This window comes from Tachysurus fulvidraco, chromosome 21 (assembly GCF_022655615.1).
Source record: "Tachysurus fulvidraco isolate hzauxx_2018 chromosome 21, HZAU_PFXX_2.0, whole genome shotgun sequence".
Classification (NCBI taxonomy): domain Eukaryota; kingdom Metazoa; phylum Chordata; class Actinopteri; order Siluriformes; family Bagridae; genus Tachysurus; species Tachysurus fulvidraco.
In genome coordinates, this window is record NC_062538.1 from 1 (window position 1) to 17,500 (window position 17,500).

A 17,500-nucleotide genomic window follows, 5' to 3' on the forward strand; every position below is an offset into this window, starting at 1 on the left:
AGTCTTTTTACTATGGACTTCCTCTGCCCTATGTTCACTAATCCCAAGAAAACTTCTTGTTCTGCTCCTTGGCTTTCAGATGTGCTGCGCAACAATCGAAGAGAGCTAAGATAATCAGAGAGAAAGTGGAAGAAATCACAACTTGATGCAGATCTTGATTTTTACAGAACACTTCTTGTCAAGTTCTCCTCAGATGTGACTTCTGCCAAGACTTCCTTCTACAAGGAAAAGCTTGAAGCTTCCTCACATGACCCTCGGAAATTCCACAACATCATCTCTTCTCTGCTCAACCCCCCGGCTCCACCTTCTTCATCCTCCCTGACTGCAGAAGACTTTGCTTCTTTCTACTAGGAGAAGATTGAGGAAATCTGCCGGACCTTCACTTCAGCCCCGACTGCACTTACATCTCAGAGTATGCATTCCTCTACACCTTCGTTGTCACATTTCTCAACTGTGGCAGCAGAAGAGATTTTACAACTCATCCAGTCCTGCAATCCTACCACCTGCCCATTGGATCCGCTCCCTACCACTATGCTCCAGACCATCTCACAAGACCTCTTGCCCTTCATTTCCACTATCGTCAATAGATCCATAGCATCTGGTCAGGTACCAACTACTTTCAAGAGAGCAAGGGTTATTCCCATCCTAAAGAAACCTGCTCTGGATCCATCAGACATCAGTAACTACAGACCGGTATCACTTCTCTCATTTCTTTCAAAAATTCTTGAACGCATTGTCTATAATCACCTGTCTGTCTATCTCTCACAGAACAACCTCCAAGACCCCAACAGTCTGGCTTTAAAGCAGCTCACTCTACAGAGACAGACCTTTTGGATGTCTCTGAGAAGCTACATACTGCTAGATGAGCCAAACTGTCATCCGTCCTTATCCTCCTTGACCTTTCAGCAGCGTTTGATACGGTCAACCACAAGACTCTCTTATCCACCCTCAGGAGTCTTGGGATTTGCGGATCAGCTTGGGAATGGTTTGCCTCCTACCTGGAAGGGCGCTCATATCAGGTAACATGGAGGGGAGTGACATCTGCTCCACACAGACTCTCCACTGGTGTCCCACAGGGCTCAGTACTTGGTCCTCTTCTTTTCTCCCTGTATACCCACCCACTGCTATGCTGATGATACACAACTTATCTTCTCTTTCCCACCCTCAGATGCCACAGCTTCTGACCGGATCTCAACATGTCTGGCAGAAATTTCATCATGGATGACTGCTCATCAGTTAAAGCTCAATCCTAGCAAAACTGAACTGCTGTTCATCAGGTGATTCATCCCCAGGTCATGATCTTGCTATATCCTTGCACAACGATCTGATCTCCCCTTCAGCCACAGCTCACAACCTTTGGGTACCCATGGACAATCAACTGTCCTTTTCCTCTCATGTTGCTAATGTGACTCGCTCATGTCGGTTTCTTCTCTACAACATTAGAAGGATTCGGCCATTTTTGTCCACACAGACTGCTCAGGTACTTCTTCAGTCTCTCTTGTCATTTCTAGACTGGATTACTGTAACACACAGCTGGCAGGTCTACATATGAACTCAATCCGTCCTCTGCAAATGATCCAAAATGCAGCTGCATGGCTTGTTTACAACCTGCCTAAGTTCTCACATACCACCCCGTTGCTGCGATCCCTCCACTGGCTTCCGGTAGCTGCACGCATCCGATTCAAACACTGATGCTGGCCTACAAAGCCAAATATGGACCAGCTCCCTCTTACCTCAAAGCCCTCATCATTCCTCGCACTGCACCCCGCAACCTCCGATCTACCAGCACTGCTCGACTGGTTCCACCATCTCTCAGAGTAAGAGGCAAGTATACTACAAGACTCTTCTCTGTTCTGGCACCAAGGTGGTGGAATGAACTTCCCCTAGAGGTCCGGACAGCTGAGTCACTGGCTATTTTCAAGCGGCGGTTGAAGACCTACTTATTCAGGAAACACTTCAACTAGCACTTCTTTCCTTATCTATTGCATTTAAAAAAAAAAAAACCTTTGACACTTTTTCATTGTAACTTTGAACAAATGTTTTAAACTCATGGTATCTTAAGTATGTAACCTAGTGAACCAGCATTAATGTATTCAATGTTAGAGATTTAAGCACTTATGTACGTCGCTCTGGATAAGGGCGTCTGCCAAATGCTGTAAATGTAAATGCAAATATCCCGCCCTGTACACGCCCATTTTTACACGCCCATTACACACTCCACAACTGCGCGGGCACAAGAGTGGACCTCATTATAATTAGTTTCCTCTGCGCTCTGTGTGTTTAAAAATGGGGTGAGGAGCCAGCGTCTCAGGGGTAGTCACTGGGGTAGCCACTGGGGTAGCCACTGTCGCCTGCGGGTTATAATTATATTAAAAACAACATTGTTACATTTTCTACTTTTTAATATTGTTAAACTCACCAAGAAGCCAGCCATCACGTAGCTACTGCGCCTGCATTTAGTCTGTTCCCTACACTGTTATGTGTCAAGATAAAGGAATCATGTGTTGAACCAGGCCAGCATGCCACAATGTTTTTGAGGGTCGTGTTGGAGTCACATATGATTTGCACATTAATAGAATGCACATGCTTTCTGTTAACATAAGCAAATTCATTTTCAGATGGTGTCCTTATAGCAACATGAGCGCAGTCAATTGTGCTGATTACATTTGGGAAACCAGACATTGCTGCAAAATTTCATTTTAGTTTCGGCCTATTCTCGCACAGTGTAGGGGAACCTGATGTATCTCACACAGTGTAGGGGAACCTGATGTATCTCACACAGTGTAGGGGAACCTGATGTATCTCACACAGTGTAGGGGAACCTGATGTATCTCACACAGTGTAGGGGAACCTGATGTATCTCACACAGTGTAGGGGAACCTGATGTATCTCGCACAGTGTAGGGGAACCTGATGTATCTCGCACAGTGTAGGGGAACCTGATGTATCTCACACAGTGTAGGGGAACCTGATGTATCTCGCACAGTGTAGGGGAACCTGATGTATCTCGCACAGTGTAGGGGAACCTGATGTATCTCGCACAGTGTAGGGGAACCTGATGTATCTCACACAGTGTAGGGGAACCTGATGTATCTCACACAGTGTAGGGGAACCTGATGTATCTCACACACAGTGTAGGGGAACCTGATGTATCTCACACACAGTGTAGGGGAACCTGATGTATCTCACACACAGTGTAGGGGAACCTGATGTATCTCACACACTGTAGGGGAACCTGATGTATCTCACACACTGTAGGGGAACCTGATGTATCTCACACAGTGTAGGGGAACCTGATGTATCTCACACAGTGTAGGGGAACCTGATGTATCTCACCCATTGTAGGGGAACCTGATGTATCTCACACAGTGTAGGGGAACCTGATGTATCTCACACAGTGTAGGGGAACCTGATGTACTGACTACCCATATTAAGTATACCATTCCAAACGACAGATATTATGGCACTCGGGGACGGCTGTGATATACCAGACCAATAGGGTGAGATGATAGATTCCAATAGAATTATTTCATATACGAAAAGGTCTTAGAGACAAAGTTGAGGATTACTTATAGTTTTTTTTATATAAATAATTTACCTGTCTGCCAATTCCCACTGGAAACAGCCGGTTGCCAAGAACCCCAGAGTGGTGAGGACTTGTATTTGGACTGGGATGGCATGGTTCCGGCGTGTTGCCCTCTCTAATACTGGACCCAATTCAACACATAGATCTAAGAGCACAGCTCTAGGGAATCTAAATCAGCTTATTAGCCAGTCATCATCATGGGCAATTAGACTGATCGTTAACACCTTGAAAAAAATCACAGAACTAATATGTGGGCGAAAATTTAAGACGAAAATGTTATAGTGAACACATGCTTCTACGGTTTTGTAATGAACACCGTAATAGTTAGGACCGATGATGAGGAGCGATTGTGCTTCATGACTGTATTTGCAGACTTTGACATTTTATGATATATGTACATTAAGGAAAATATTTAGTTTTTACACTGTGTTCTGCAGTTCTCTAATAAAAGGGTATTTCATGCTATTCTGTATGACGTAGTCGCTCCATCTCCTCCCGTTGTGACTGTAAGGCAGCGCTGATTATTCATTCATTCATTCATTCATCTTCTACCGCTTATCCGAACTACTCGGGTCACGGGGATCCTGTGCCTATCCTCAGGCGTCATTGGGCATCGAGGCAGGATACACCCTGGACGGAGTAGCGCTGATTATTATTATTATTATTAATACATTTTGAATTACGTTTGGATTTTACTAGAACAATCAGCACAAATAACACTGTTGGATTTAATCCTCATGATAATGTGGATATAACGCATGAAATGGAGTGAAAATTAAATGTCATTCATTTTTATAATCGTTCGTCTCACATTTATTTTCTACAATCTAACTTCAGTTCACGACCTCACCATCTGTGTCGCCAATTCCCTTTGTGTCCAGAATGTGCGTACGCACGTCTCACATTTTCCCGTCAAGTTTGTTTTTTTATAGATCACAACCTTTATGCGAAAAACTGGCGTACGCACGTTTCCAGCCCCGTTTTGTGCGAACGCACGCTTTATAAATGAGACCCCAGAGCAGGTGAGTTTGCTGGCCAGTCAGGCATTCAATGTTTTTATTAAACAGGTTTAATTCGAGACGTTATTATTTGTATTGTTTCATATTAATGTATCTTTTAAAACATTTGTCATTTTTGATTTTTCAACTTTTAACATGGCAAAATAACTACAGTGCAAATAAGTCTCAGGCACGCGTCACGTGCGGCTTTGCGTTGCTATGAGAACACGTGTGCCAACATGGAGCTTCCGGCGTGATCAAGGAGGCGCGTTGTGTTGCTTAGCGACGCAAAGAAACAGTGAAAAAAAAACGCTGCGCGAGCTCGAGTGGTGTTACTGTGTATTTTTGACGGTAGAGAAAGTTACTCATAGTTTTGATTAAATTCTGACTAATATTTCGAGGAAATCATTTTTTGTCACACACAGACTTCGGATAAAGATCTAGAACGAGAGAAGAAGATACTGAAATTAGTGCTGAAATATTCGGTGTTAAGAAGTTTTCAAAATAAAAAAACAATTTGGCGATTTGATGAGATTCTGATTCTGATTCCGGTCGACTTTTGTTGTGGAACGTTTGCTCGGATTTTGTTTCTACCCGTGTCGGTTATTTAAGGCACAAGCTAGGCGCTGTAAACAGAAGCGCGGTTGCAGGTGATTTTATAAAAGAGATAAAGCAGCTTTTGGACATTTAGAGTTATGTTTAAAAACACGTTTCAAAGCGGCTTCTTGTCCATTTTGTACAGCATCGGAAGCAAACCTCTACAAATATGGGATAAAAAGGTAAAGCTCATGCACCGAATAACGGTCATTTAGTTCATTTAGTTCGACTGATATTATTATATTCTTATATAGTTTTATGTCAAGTCAGTCACTCTGTCTGTAATCTTACACAAAGTTTTAATGCTCACTCACTATCATGACACTAACTGTACAACAGTCTATGTATCTCTCTCTCTCTAGCTTTATCAGTTTGGGTATTTATATATTAACATAAAACTGTGTTTTCAGGTGAGAAATGGCCATATAAAGCGCATTACAGACAACGACATCCAGTCACTAGTGCTTGAGGTAGAAGGAACCAATGTCAGGTAGGCATTAAGATGTAGCTGGACCTCAGTGTCCTATTCATTCATTAAGATTAGCCTCATTACTGTTTCTCTTACTTTCACAGCACGACCTACATCACATGCCCAGCAGATCCAAAGAAAACCCTGGGCATCAAACTTCCCTTCCTGGTCATGATAATAAAGAATCTGAAGAAATATTTTACATTTGAAGTTCAGGTAGAGAAAACTGAAGCCGTACATACCACCAAATAATGTTCCACAAACCACATAACATCTACCAAGTGATGGGCAGATGTTACTTTCCATTTCAGCAATCAGTAATTACACGCCAGTGTGTATGGTGCTGTATCTCAGAACCGCTAATTTGTTTTGTCTCAGGTGTTGGACGATAAAAACGTGCGGCGGCGATTCCGAGCCAGTAACTACCAGAGCACCACACGGGTGAAACCCTTCATCTGTACCATGCCCATGCGGCTGGATGGCGGTTGGAACCAGATTCAGTTTAACCTGTCCGACTTCACACGGAGAGCTTACGGCACCAACTACATCGAGACACTGCGAGTACAGGTAGCAAAACATCTTCGCTATACTCAGAATAGCAGTCTGCATGTCAATCCTTATCCTAAACATAATCTTTAATAGCACCCAGGAGTTGTTTTGTGACGAGATGACGTTGATTTATACTTTTATTCTTAACCGTTTCCTTTTTTTTTTTTCCTAAAATTTGTATTCATTTAATATAAAATTTTAGTAAACAATCATTTTTTATTATGTTAGTTTCAAAAATAACCTTTAATTACATTTGAAGTTTCTCTTACTTTGATTTGATTCAGGTCATCTGAGTTGTTTCATTTCTTTTGTGCATTCAGAAAATATTTTGCTGATTTAAAGGACGTCTATTATACAATTAAATCTGACTCGGATCTATGAATAAAAGTAGTACAGGTTACTTGCACTGAGTGCTATGACATATTTCTGTTCTTTAATAGCTTTTTACATTCTGCAGTACCATCAGACAGCAACATTGCACAATGCTGGTTTCTAGTAAAAGGAATTTTACAGCCTGACACCATTCTCCAGCATACTAAGTGTCATACAAGTTTTCGTACATATATGATTACCATCGTCGGCGAGTGTAAAATTGAACCGTTGCCACTGCAGTAAATGAGTCGGAAGAAGAAGTGCCTTAATCCAGAAGCCCATTAGGACAAATAAGTTCGTCAGTTATATTTTTGAATGTTTTTTTGAATGTTTTTCTGAATATTACTGACCTCATCTTCCAGATCCACGCGAACTGTCGCATAAGAAGAGTGTACTTTTCTGACAGACTGTACTCGGAGGACGAGCTGCCAGCCGAGTTTAAACTCTATTTGCCAGTACAAAACAAAACAAAGGTAAGTCCATGTTCATATGAGCTCTTCCTCTAGTGCACCACCATTGTTACACATTCTAAGTATTATTTTATACACCAAGCACAATTTGAGAGCAAAAGAATAACACAGTGAGACGTGCTGTTATACAGTCCTAAAAGGAACGGTTCTGTAAAAAACTGGTTCAATCGCTTGCTTAATATGCAATCTGGTTTCCCAAAATAGGTCTTTTTAGAGAATTATATTGAAATGTTCATTATAAAGAACATCATATTATTGTTAGTAGTAGTATTAATAATATATACAGAACATTCTAACACAGTATAAACTGATTTAAATAAAAACATTGACAAAGTTGTTAAAACTCCTCCATTTGACTTGACTGAAATTAATGCATCAAATATTCAATTTTATTTTTAAATCATTCATCAGTCACACATTGATGACAAATCTGTTGCACAGTGTTATCTGCATAGAGATACAGTTATTGGGCAGTGATGGCTCAAGTGGTTAAGCCTCTTGATTGCTGATTGGAAGATCAGGGTTCAAGCTCTAGCACTGTCAAGCTGCCACTGTTGGGCCCTTAAGCAAGGCCCTTAACCTTCTCTGCTACAGGGTTGCTGTATCATGGCTGACCCTGTGCTCTGACCCCAACCTCCAAAGTTGGGATACGAGAAGAAAAGAATTTGACGGCGCTGAAATGTAAATGTGACAAAATAAAGGCTTCTATACTATTCAAATTCCAAAAAAGTAATAATTTTACTGTACGCATTCTTTGAATTCAAGAACCGTGTTTGATGGTTTATGGGTGAATGAGACGTCCAAGTTCAGATCCCACAGGCATCTATCAGATTGACGTAATACACCGTGATCAAGTTGGTCACTTTGTGTTTTATTGCTGTTATGCCACTGCAGTTCACCACCGATCACAATGTATTTATTTAGCAGGTTCCTGTTACATTTATGTTTTTTTAATTGTATATTAGCTTTTTCTGTCTCTCTTTAGGGTAATATGACAAAAACCCAAAACAACCGGTCACTGGAGTTTCCTTCCTTCCTCACCTTATCAATGATTGTACATTCTTCTTTCTCAGATAACAGCACATTTATTAGTGTGAGGTTGTCACTATACAAGCCTTTGTTTAAGTTGTTACCATAGAAACGGTGCCATATTTGAAACACCTTTTATATGCTGCTGTTTTTGAAAAATGATTTTGACCAATCAGGATTGAGAGACTGACAGCTCTGTGGGATAAACTGAACAGTACAGAGTCACAGTCTGTATTTCTGTAGGTTTGATCTGTTCATCATACTAACGTTTCCTTTTGCTTTGATTTTTTTCAGCAATAACGTGGCACATCTGAACCCTTCCATCACTCCAGACCTGTTTTAACTGCAGTTTTTTTTTTTCCTTACACCATACATCCATCCAGTCACATGACATTGTCTCATTTAGAATATGTGCAGTGTGAGCTAGCAATCCAGACTAAACTGTGAAACCAACCTTCACATCAATGAGGATAAAATATTTTATAACTCGTGTTAAACTCACGCAAGACGTCGTTGGATTGATCAGCTGCCACAGTGGAGTCAGTGCACCGGTGGTAACAGCACTGTGACTTTAATTTGTTTTCAAATCTGTACATGGTTTATGTTAACGGTCACGGGACATAAATGGTATTTATATAATCACCTCACTAACATAAAACCTCTTATGAAACTCTATAATGTTTCAGCCATTAAAGGCTATTAAAGTCATAAATCTTACAAAGTCGGATTGATTCACGGATTGATATTTTTGGGAAAAAAAAGAGTCAAATCTGGTCCAGTGTCACAAAAGGACTAACGTATGTTTCCAAACATTCAAAAAATTTGTGTGAATTGTAATTAATTTCTATAAGTTACTGATACTTATTTGTTAATAATAATGAGATGAAGATAATGTTCATAAACTCTGTCTCTCTCCCTGACCGTCTCTCTTGAGAGACAAATGTTCGTCTCTGTCACATATGACACAATTCCCTTGGCTATTTTCAACAAATCAAATAATTCTTATAAAAAGCAGAATCAGTTTTTACCGTTATGTAAATGTCATACTTTCCCTAAGACTATTATATCTCACTTAACTGTGGTCTTTGAAAAGTGGCCTGATGTATAAGATAAGTAATATAACCTTCAAAATCCTATTCATGTTCTGCTGGAGTGAGATGTGTCTCGTAGGAGCAAAGTCTGGGCGTTTGTTTGACTTCTATTAGATGGGATCAAAATCCCATTGACATTAAATGTAATAACTTTAAGTATGTCAATATTTATGTTTTTCTTCTTTGGTTATAAATCAAACAAACTTGAAGAGTTTTGAACAAAGGGCCGGTGTAACAAATAGGAAAAGTTGTGGAGTTTCTGGTGTGGAGTCTTGTTTTAAAAGATATATTTACAAGGGCTCAAAAAAACTTTTTGGGTCATTTCTCAAAACATTCATTCACTCATTCATCTTCTACCGCTTATCTGAACTTCTCGGGTCACGGGGAGCCTGTGCCTACCTCAGGCGTCATCGGGCATCGAGGCAGGATACACCCTGGACGGAGTGCCAACCCATCACAGGGCACACACACACTCTCTCATTCACTCACACACACACACACACACACACACACACACACACACACACACACACACACACACACAAAATTTAGCTTGAATCTGTGATACAAAGAGTTCCTAGAACACCCGATTTATTGTTTATCTTTTGAGTAACAAAACTGTCCAAATTCACAATGGAGAGGATTTTCCTTAGAATAATCCAAGCCATGAGCATAGATTGTAACCATCATCTCAGAGTTGCCTGTTGCCATATAGTACAATAGGTATATGTTGATTTTTTTTACTCATATCAGTCTACTTTCCCTTAAAGGTCATCTTACAAATTTTGTAGCTTAAGGGATCCTTGAAGAGTAAATCACGCAGTGCGGTATCCCAGCGTCCATTCATACACACAAGGAGAGACAACTTGAGTCAGAAGTCAAAAATGATGTGAGATTGTCAGTAATAATAATATATATGTTTATCATTTTGTGTGTAATAACAACTTGTTTCCATCTAATAAAATATATTTACAATGCAACTAATCACTATAATCACTATTATCAAATCACTATAAAGCATGTCCAATAAAATTGATTTATTAAGCAATGAATCACAAATTGAGTAAATAAAAAAACTTATTTGAATAATCCATAAAGGTTAATTGCAGTTCCATGCAGGAATCTTATTTGTTTTGTTTTGGAAATATATAAGATCAATTGTAATAACCTACCATAAGGAAAGATTTTCAAAAGTTACTGCAGTTTTGTTTAAAATCATCACTAGATGGAGCCAAATTCCCTAATTTGAAGGCGTTAGTTTTCTACCAATGAAAAAGACAAGAAAAAACTGTTGGCAGTGAGTCACAGCTCATGTACTGTGCACATGCAATCTGCCAAATGTAAAAAATAATCAGAAAGCTCATACAAACACTACTTTTTCACTATCAAAATATAATTTAAAAAATATTAGTTATAGTAATCCATTTTGAGTAGTTTTTTTTTTTTTTATGGATTTGTGTGAAATTTATTAAATGTATTTCATTCAGACATTTTAGCAACAACCTTTTGCTTGTTAAGGTCACTGTGGATCTGAAACATAACCTAGTTAGCTGACTGTGACGTGGGAATATATCTTGTATTGGACACCAGCCCACCACAGCTCACCACAGCTCACCACAGCCCACCACAGCCCACACCAGCCCACCACAGCCCACCACAGGTCACCTTGCACACACACATTCACACCAAGGGGCAATTTAGAGTTGTGGTGTTTTTGTTTTTGTTTTGTGCCAAACCATCTACACCATGTTTCTCGAGAGTGTGAAGAATTTAGACTGCCATTTAAAAATACATTCAGACACTGGGACAGCATATAAAATTTCACAAAGGCAGTCACCAGACCACAGGATCCACAGTTTTTCATAAAAAAATATTTTTTTATTTATTATAAATTTGTGGTGATAATGAATTCAGTAGCTTTGGTTACATCATCACATCCTGTTCCCCGACACAATTACTAGATGTACAAGCCATGTTTATAAAGAAGTATTTCAAACTGTCTGAATTTCAAAATAAAGCACTCTAGAGTTTCCCCTAACCGAGTTTTTATTTGTAACTGCAAATGTATTTACTCTCTTTTTTCTAAAAAGTTTAATTTTAACAGTCTGTTTCCCTAAAATGTAACTAAGACCTGCGACTTAACCTTGGGCAACTGAGATTATTTATCATCTTTGCCTGTTTCAGCAACAGCTGTCATTAAATACTCAGCAAAACAAAATACACCTACTTTTGTTGCTTCATTAAAGATCAACTATATTAGTTAAGAGTTTAGAAGTAAAATGTGAAGTGTAGATTTCACTGTTTTTGATGGTACCTGATTCAAGCTGTCATACCTGTAAAGATGATTGACAGCACTTGGTGGAAGTTCAGATAATGTTCAGAGGACACCGAATGTTGTTTGGATAGTTTACAGATTCCAAAAACCCCAGGAGATAGAAATATGAGATGAAGTTTAAAGCACACTTGCAATAATGGAGTTTCAAGGCTCAGAATAAAACGCATGCACAAAAAGTTTCCCATGATGTGCAACTCTATCTGTGACATTATATTACTATAATTGCAGTACTGGATAAAAATAGAAATCACTTAGGGTTCATTTAGGGTCAAGTACATCTTACATTTCATTTCAAAAGTATAAAATTACCTATTTATGTATTTTTTACTTTATCTATATCTTTATATGAGATATACATAAAAAAAACTGTAGCATTTCTCTTTGTATTTTTGTTGTTTTATGCTGGTGATTTATTCTGACACTGTTAAATAAAGAACAAATCCTAATTTAAAAGATGATCTTGAACAACTTGTACATTTTGTGTGTTCTATTAATAAAGATCATTTCTATAAAACTATTCCTTACCCTGGACAGCAGGGTCAATATGAGTATGACCAACAATGATAAACAATCTGACGTCAATTTCTGATCTTTCAATCTATCATAATACACTCATGTGTCAGAGCATGTAATTCTACAGGAAACACCTTCTAATTGAAGGAGTAAACTATTCATAAACCACATCATTTTCACATTTGTTCCATTATGTCATTGTGGCTGAACACTTTAAAGAAGTGCATTCAACTATTTTTACAGGTTGCAACAGAGGAAACCTTTTTTGAACAAGCCAATATGCAGAAACAAGGTAAGCTTAGACGATGTAGGTTTAATCGCACAGCAGCCATAGCAACTGTGGACACATGAGCATTGAACATTTGGTGTTGAAAATTATTTCAAAAGTGGTGAAACTTCTGTTTAGTGCTGAACAGTAATTATGGATTCAAAACATTTGAAATAAATTTCAACAATAAACACTGCTGCATAAAGCCTGTTTGATACGAGTTTCCTCTGCTGCACCCCGTAAAACTATTGCACGTTTCACCTGAGGCAAACATGGGTGAGGGTGGAATATATGAGGGGTGGGTGGCTGGATGGATGGAGGTGGGGTTGGGGGCCATGGGATGGCACAAAAGCATGTATTTCAAGTTATATGGGTTCTTTAGTTTCCAGTCATGTCGTCTGCTTTTGATTTTTGTCACAAGGACAAAAAAAAGTTTTTAAAAGAGAAAAAACGTATATTAGCCTCAGTAGCCCAGTTTAGAGAAATAATGTGTGAGTTCAAGACCAACTTGACTTAGATAGTATAAACATAGCATTTATGAGCCAACCGCATCAAAGGGAAAAGCAGGACAGTTAGAGACCTCCTGAAGTGGCTTTTCTGAGCAAGACTGACTGTTTATTAACTTTCCTTAAAATACACTGGAGCTGCCATGCAATACGTTTATTAAATGTCTTCATTAGAGCAGAAGAATTTCCTAAATACTAGCACTATAGTGTTACAGTGCAGTTTCTTTACAGTATATATTACTTTGCTGTTACAACATTTGCATTTGCACAGAGATTATCCATGGAGAATTTATGCATTTAAAAAGGATTGCCTCATTAAAATGAAGTGACATCATTATATTTAATGGAAATTTCCATTCTCATGCTATCATCATGGCACCAAAGCTCCATATTTCCTATTTCCTCTCTCACTCTCTCTGTATGCAGAGTAATTACCTGCACAGACATGGTGCTGAACAAAGTAATTACGGAGGGGCTGTAAATAGGAGGTCTAGACTTGATGTCTCTCTCTTACCCCTCCTGACCCCTTTTCTCCCATATACCCCAGCAGGTTATTGCTACGCTTAAAACAAACACACAGACTATTATTTTTAATCCACTGCAGATACAATTCCAATAGGGATTGAACAATATGAGTTCAAGCGTTTAAAAAGCTTAAACAAAGCAAGATTTACAAATTTAAAATAAATAAATGTGTTGTCATATAAGTTCTAATGTGTTTAATAAAACTACTGAAACTACTCAATATCATTTTTGCATTATTCCATGGTGGATTTATCAGAGCCTAACCTAAGCCTGACCTCGAGCATTCACAAGACTGTCTAATATGTTTCACCAAAACAAACAAGTAAACACCCAAGAACTACATTATTCTACCAAACTGTGCATTTTGGTATTGTTTAACTTTGAAATTGTCCAGCTCTTTAGACATGACACCTTTACTACTGTTTTGCCGCTCCACATCATGACCGTCCACATCATGACCCTCCACATCATGACCGTCCACATCATGACCCTCCACATCATGACCGTCCACATCAGGACCCTCCACATCATGACCGACCACATCAGGACCCTCCACATCATGACCGTCCACATCATGACCGACCACATCATGACCGACCACATCATGACCGTCCACATCATGACCGACCACATCATGACCCTCCACATCATGACCGTCCACATCATGACCGTCCACATCATGACCGTCCTCACTCAGCTTGCATACACAGAACAATAAGCAAAATAAAGCAAAACATGTAATTTATCTACATACATTCAACTTTGTCTTACAACAATCCACCATGATAAATAAAGTAATTTATACAGAGTTCAGAATTAGTTGGGGTGCTATGGAAGTTTCCCATGACAGAAATGTACGTCCAGAGAACATTAAATATACAAATATCTGTTAACAGGCTGTTAAAACCATGCAGAGAGCCTGCACACTGCCAGTAACTCAAACACAAACCAGTTATATTAAAATAGATAAATATGATTAAAATAAGTTATTTAAACAGAGAATAAAGATATTGGTTAAAGATGTTTTCTCACGCTGACATACAGCCTCGTCCCTAAAAGTCACAGATCTCCTTCAAGAACAATGTTCTTAAAGTTGTCATTCAATTTTTCAGGTGAGATTTCAAAGTGCACATTTCTCTGTGTTTCTTTTCACTTCTTCTCCTTTGTGAGGTGCATCTGGAGTTAATCTGCTCATTTCCTGACTAATATTACAGTGAACAATTATCTTCAGATCAGGAGACGGCGGAACTTGAAAGGCACTGCGTAGCTGAGGGCCGGCAGCAGATGAAAACTGGGTACATGTGACTCAACGTCTTAATGAAAGCAACCTGACGGTACCAACATGGCACACTGTTAACATGCAGAAAGCCAGTAAGTAGTTTTTCCTCCTCCATTGAATATCACTTATAGTTCCACTGGTTTGCTGTAAAAAAAAAAAAATGTGCACAAAAAATGCACAAAAGTGTGATTTGCTGCTCTTTTACTCTGCAATACAGCTTTTGTGCTTTTTTCTCAGAGAGTGTGTATTAGAATTAATTAGCATTAACTGGTAAGTAAAGGTTATTTTCTTTTTGGTTAAATGGCAGTGATCTAGGACTCACACCAGCTCTATGGAGACTGGCGTCTCTCACTTATTAAACACAGTGAGTCAGAAGTGAACGACTGAACCCGACTGCCCAGGGCAGGAAGAACTGCAGTATTGAAGAGGAACCTACTGACACGGTGTCAGATGACACACATGCACTATGCTGGAGTCTTTAGGGGCTCACAGTCACATTAGACCTGCACTTTATATAACAACAGAAGTGAATATTTCACATTACTACTACTAATAATAATAATATTCATAATAATAAAAAAAAAGGTAAGTAAAATTAAAAGACAACAAAGAAACATATAATCATGCATAAGTAACATTTGAACATTAGAAATTCTTTAATCCTCTTATTTGAATTTATGCTCTAGCCTCAGTAGCAAAATCTGATTGTTTAATTCTATTCATGTCAGAACAGCTTTATTTAATTAATCCTTTTTCTACAGGAATGAGGATTATGTTATATTATTATATATTATATTATTATAGATTAGCAAAAGACACATATCCTTCTCTGCACTAAAGGAACAATAACAGCCATCTGAATTAAAATCCTGTCTCCAGGTAGTTAAGTCATGCCATAAATCAGGGCTTCTCTGCATTGCATGATTCTTGACTATGAAAAATGAGAGGTCAATTAAAGGGCTCTTTGGTATACACAGGGACCTTTACACGGAAACTCCATTCATGAGACTTAATGGCCTCATCAGTGGAAGAGGTCTAGCATGGCGGTGATCCATGATAACAGACTGATTCACTTCTAAACTTCAAAAAATGTCTCAGATCCAGGAAGAAGCCTGAATCAGGTGTTCCGTCTAATGTCCATAAGAATAAGCTTTGAAAGTTTGATGGAACAGCGATTAGTACTGGCATTTAGTACTAATTTCGAACATTGTACTGTCTAGAGTAAATAATTTGGTAATAACCACAAGCACAAAAAATAATATTTTCTATTAAAATAAACTGATTATGATCAAGTTCCAACGGTGAAGTTAAGTGTAAGATGTGAAAATTCTTGCATTATCAGTAGCCAAATTAAAGAAGCCCAAAAATCCAACCAAAACATACAGCCGTTTTAAAGCAAAGCTACAATATGGACAACTATCTACAGCATTGACTCAGACAGCAGGATGCCTTCTCTATTTTCAGTTGTTGGGGCATACATTTTTTTACATTACACATAACATACTATTCATTGTCTTTAAGTACTAGGGTTTCTTTTCTGAGCTAATTGAAGCTGGCGCCATAGTCCTTAACAGCTAGTAATTTTCTTTCATTACAGCAAATGCTTGTTCATAAGAGAATGCTTTAGAAGCCTAATGTGGCCCTTATAAAAACAATGTGCTGACAGTTGTTGTCATCCTTGCCAAACCTTTTCATTCAGCACACAAGTAGTACAAAAGGTACAAAAGAAGGTGCTGCAGCTACGGGTGGCATATGCTTATCATTAAGGATGGGCTCATGGATCTCTTTATCAAGGACCCAAATAATGTATTTTACAGACTTGTTTGTTTTGGGCTCCTATTTGTTCTACATCAACTAAACTGAATATTCTACATAGCACATTTTGGTGCTAATTGTAATGCTTTGATTAAATGCAGCTGCTTCATTGAGGCACGTACGCAGGATCGTTGTCATTCCTTTCATTGCACTAATTCAAATCTTTGTCATTCCTTTCATTGCACTAATTAACACCAAATAAATGAGACAACATTACTTAATAAAATGTTACTTTAAATTAATCTCAGTTATTTATAAATCGTGCATGGCACCTGCCTCATGGAGTAATAAATCAGCATATCCACAGTGGGATTAAAAAAAACATTAATTACAATAATTGGAAACACCAACAGTGTCTCTGTCTTTCTGTCATTGTGTCTCATTGCTGTTAGAATCCAATCAAAACAAGTCTAAAGTCTACGGGCTCTTTTCATTGGTTAACGACAGCAACCAGTTAAAATGAAACAAAGTGAATGTATATTTGTGGGGTTTGTTTGGGGTATTCAGTTTAGTCATTATTGTTGTCTGGTCAGTATGGTTCAAATGCAACAGTGCATTATACGGCGTTACAAAATAGATCAAAATAAATGTTGTGTAATAATTTATAACTGCTTAAATGGTTAAAAAGGTTAACCTTGGCTTTGGTTAAGAGCTAAAAAAGTAATAACTGAAAATAAGTTAATTGAAATGTGATAAATGTCTGTGTAAACAGATTATGTTAGTATTCTAACCCTAGAGTTGCACAGTCCAGCATTCCAGCACTCCAAAGCTCATGAAACTCATAATTACAGCACTTAAGGTGTGTCCAAACATACTGAGAAAAAAAAACAAGCATCCTTATCAGAGGCCAAAACTTTTCCTACTTTTATCGAGGCCAAAGAGATTAGGCAGGAAGGAAGATGTGTTGGTCAATTTCTTACAAACTCATCCTCAAGGGGCAATCATTTACACGTTTCTATGAAAATCTTAAACCATTTCTGAACTCTGTATTTTATAGCTTTGTCAAAGTTGTTCACTCAACTCCGAAGTTCTGACTGTAAATGTGTGTCTACCTGATATGTGTCACTACAATTAAGCAGACCTTCCCTGTGAACCTACA

General features: G+C 38.4%; 1 protein-coding gene across 1 annotated transcript; it reads left to right on the top strand.

Moving 5' to 3' along the window:
- Positions 1-4,851: 4,851 nt before the first annotated feature.
- Positions 4,852-8,793, top strand: LOC113647483 (cilia- and flagella-associated protein 20). Its single transcript, XM_027154216.2, has 6 exons — positions 4,852-5,362; positions 5,591-5,670; positions 5,754-5,865; positions 6,028-6,216; positions 6,933-7,043; positions 8,364-8,793. Exons 1-6 carry the CDS (start codon positions 5,279-5,281, stop codon positions 8,367-8,369), a joined length of 582 nt encoding a protein of 193 aa, XP_027010017.1. The 5' UTR covers positions 4,852-5,278; the 3' UTR covers positions 8,370-8,793.
- Positions 8,794-17,500: the final 8,707 nt, after the last annotated feature.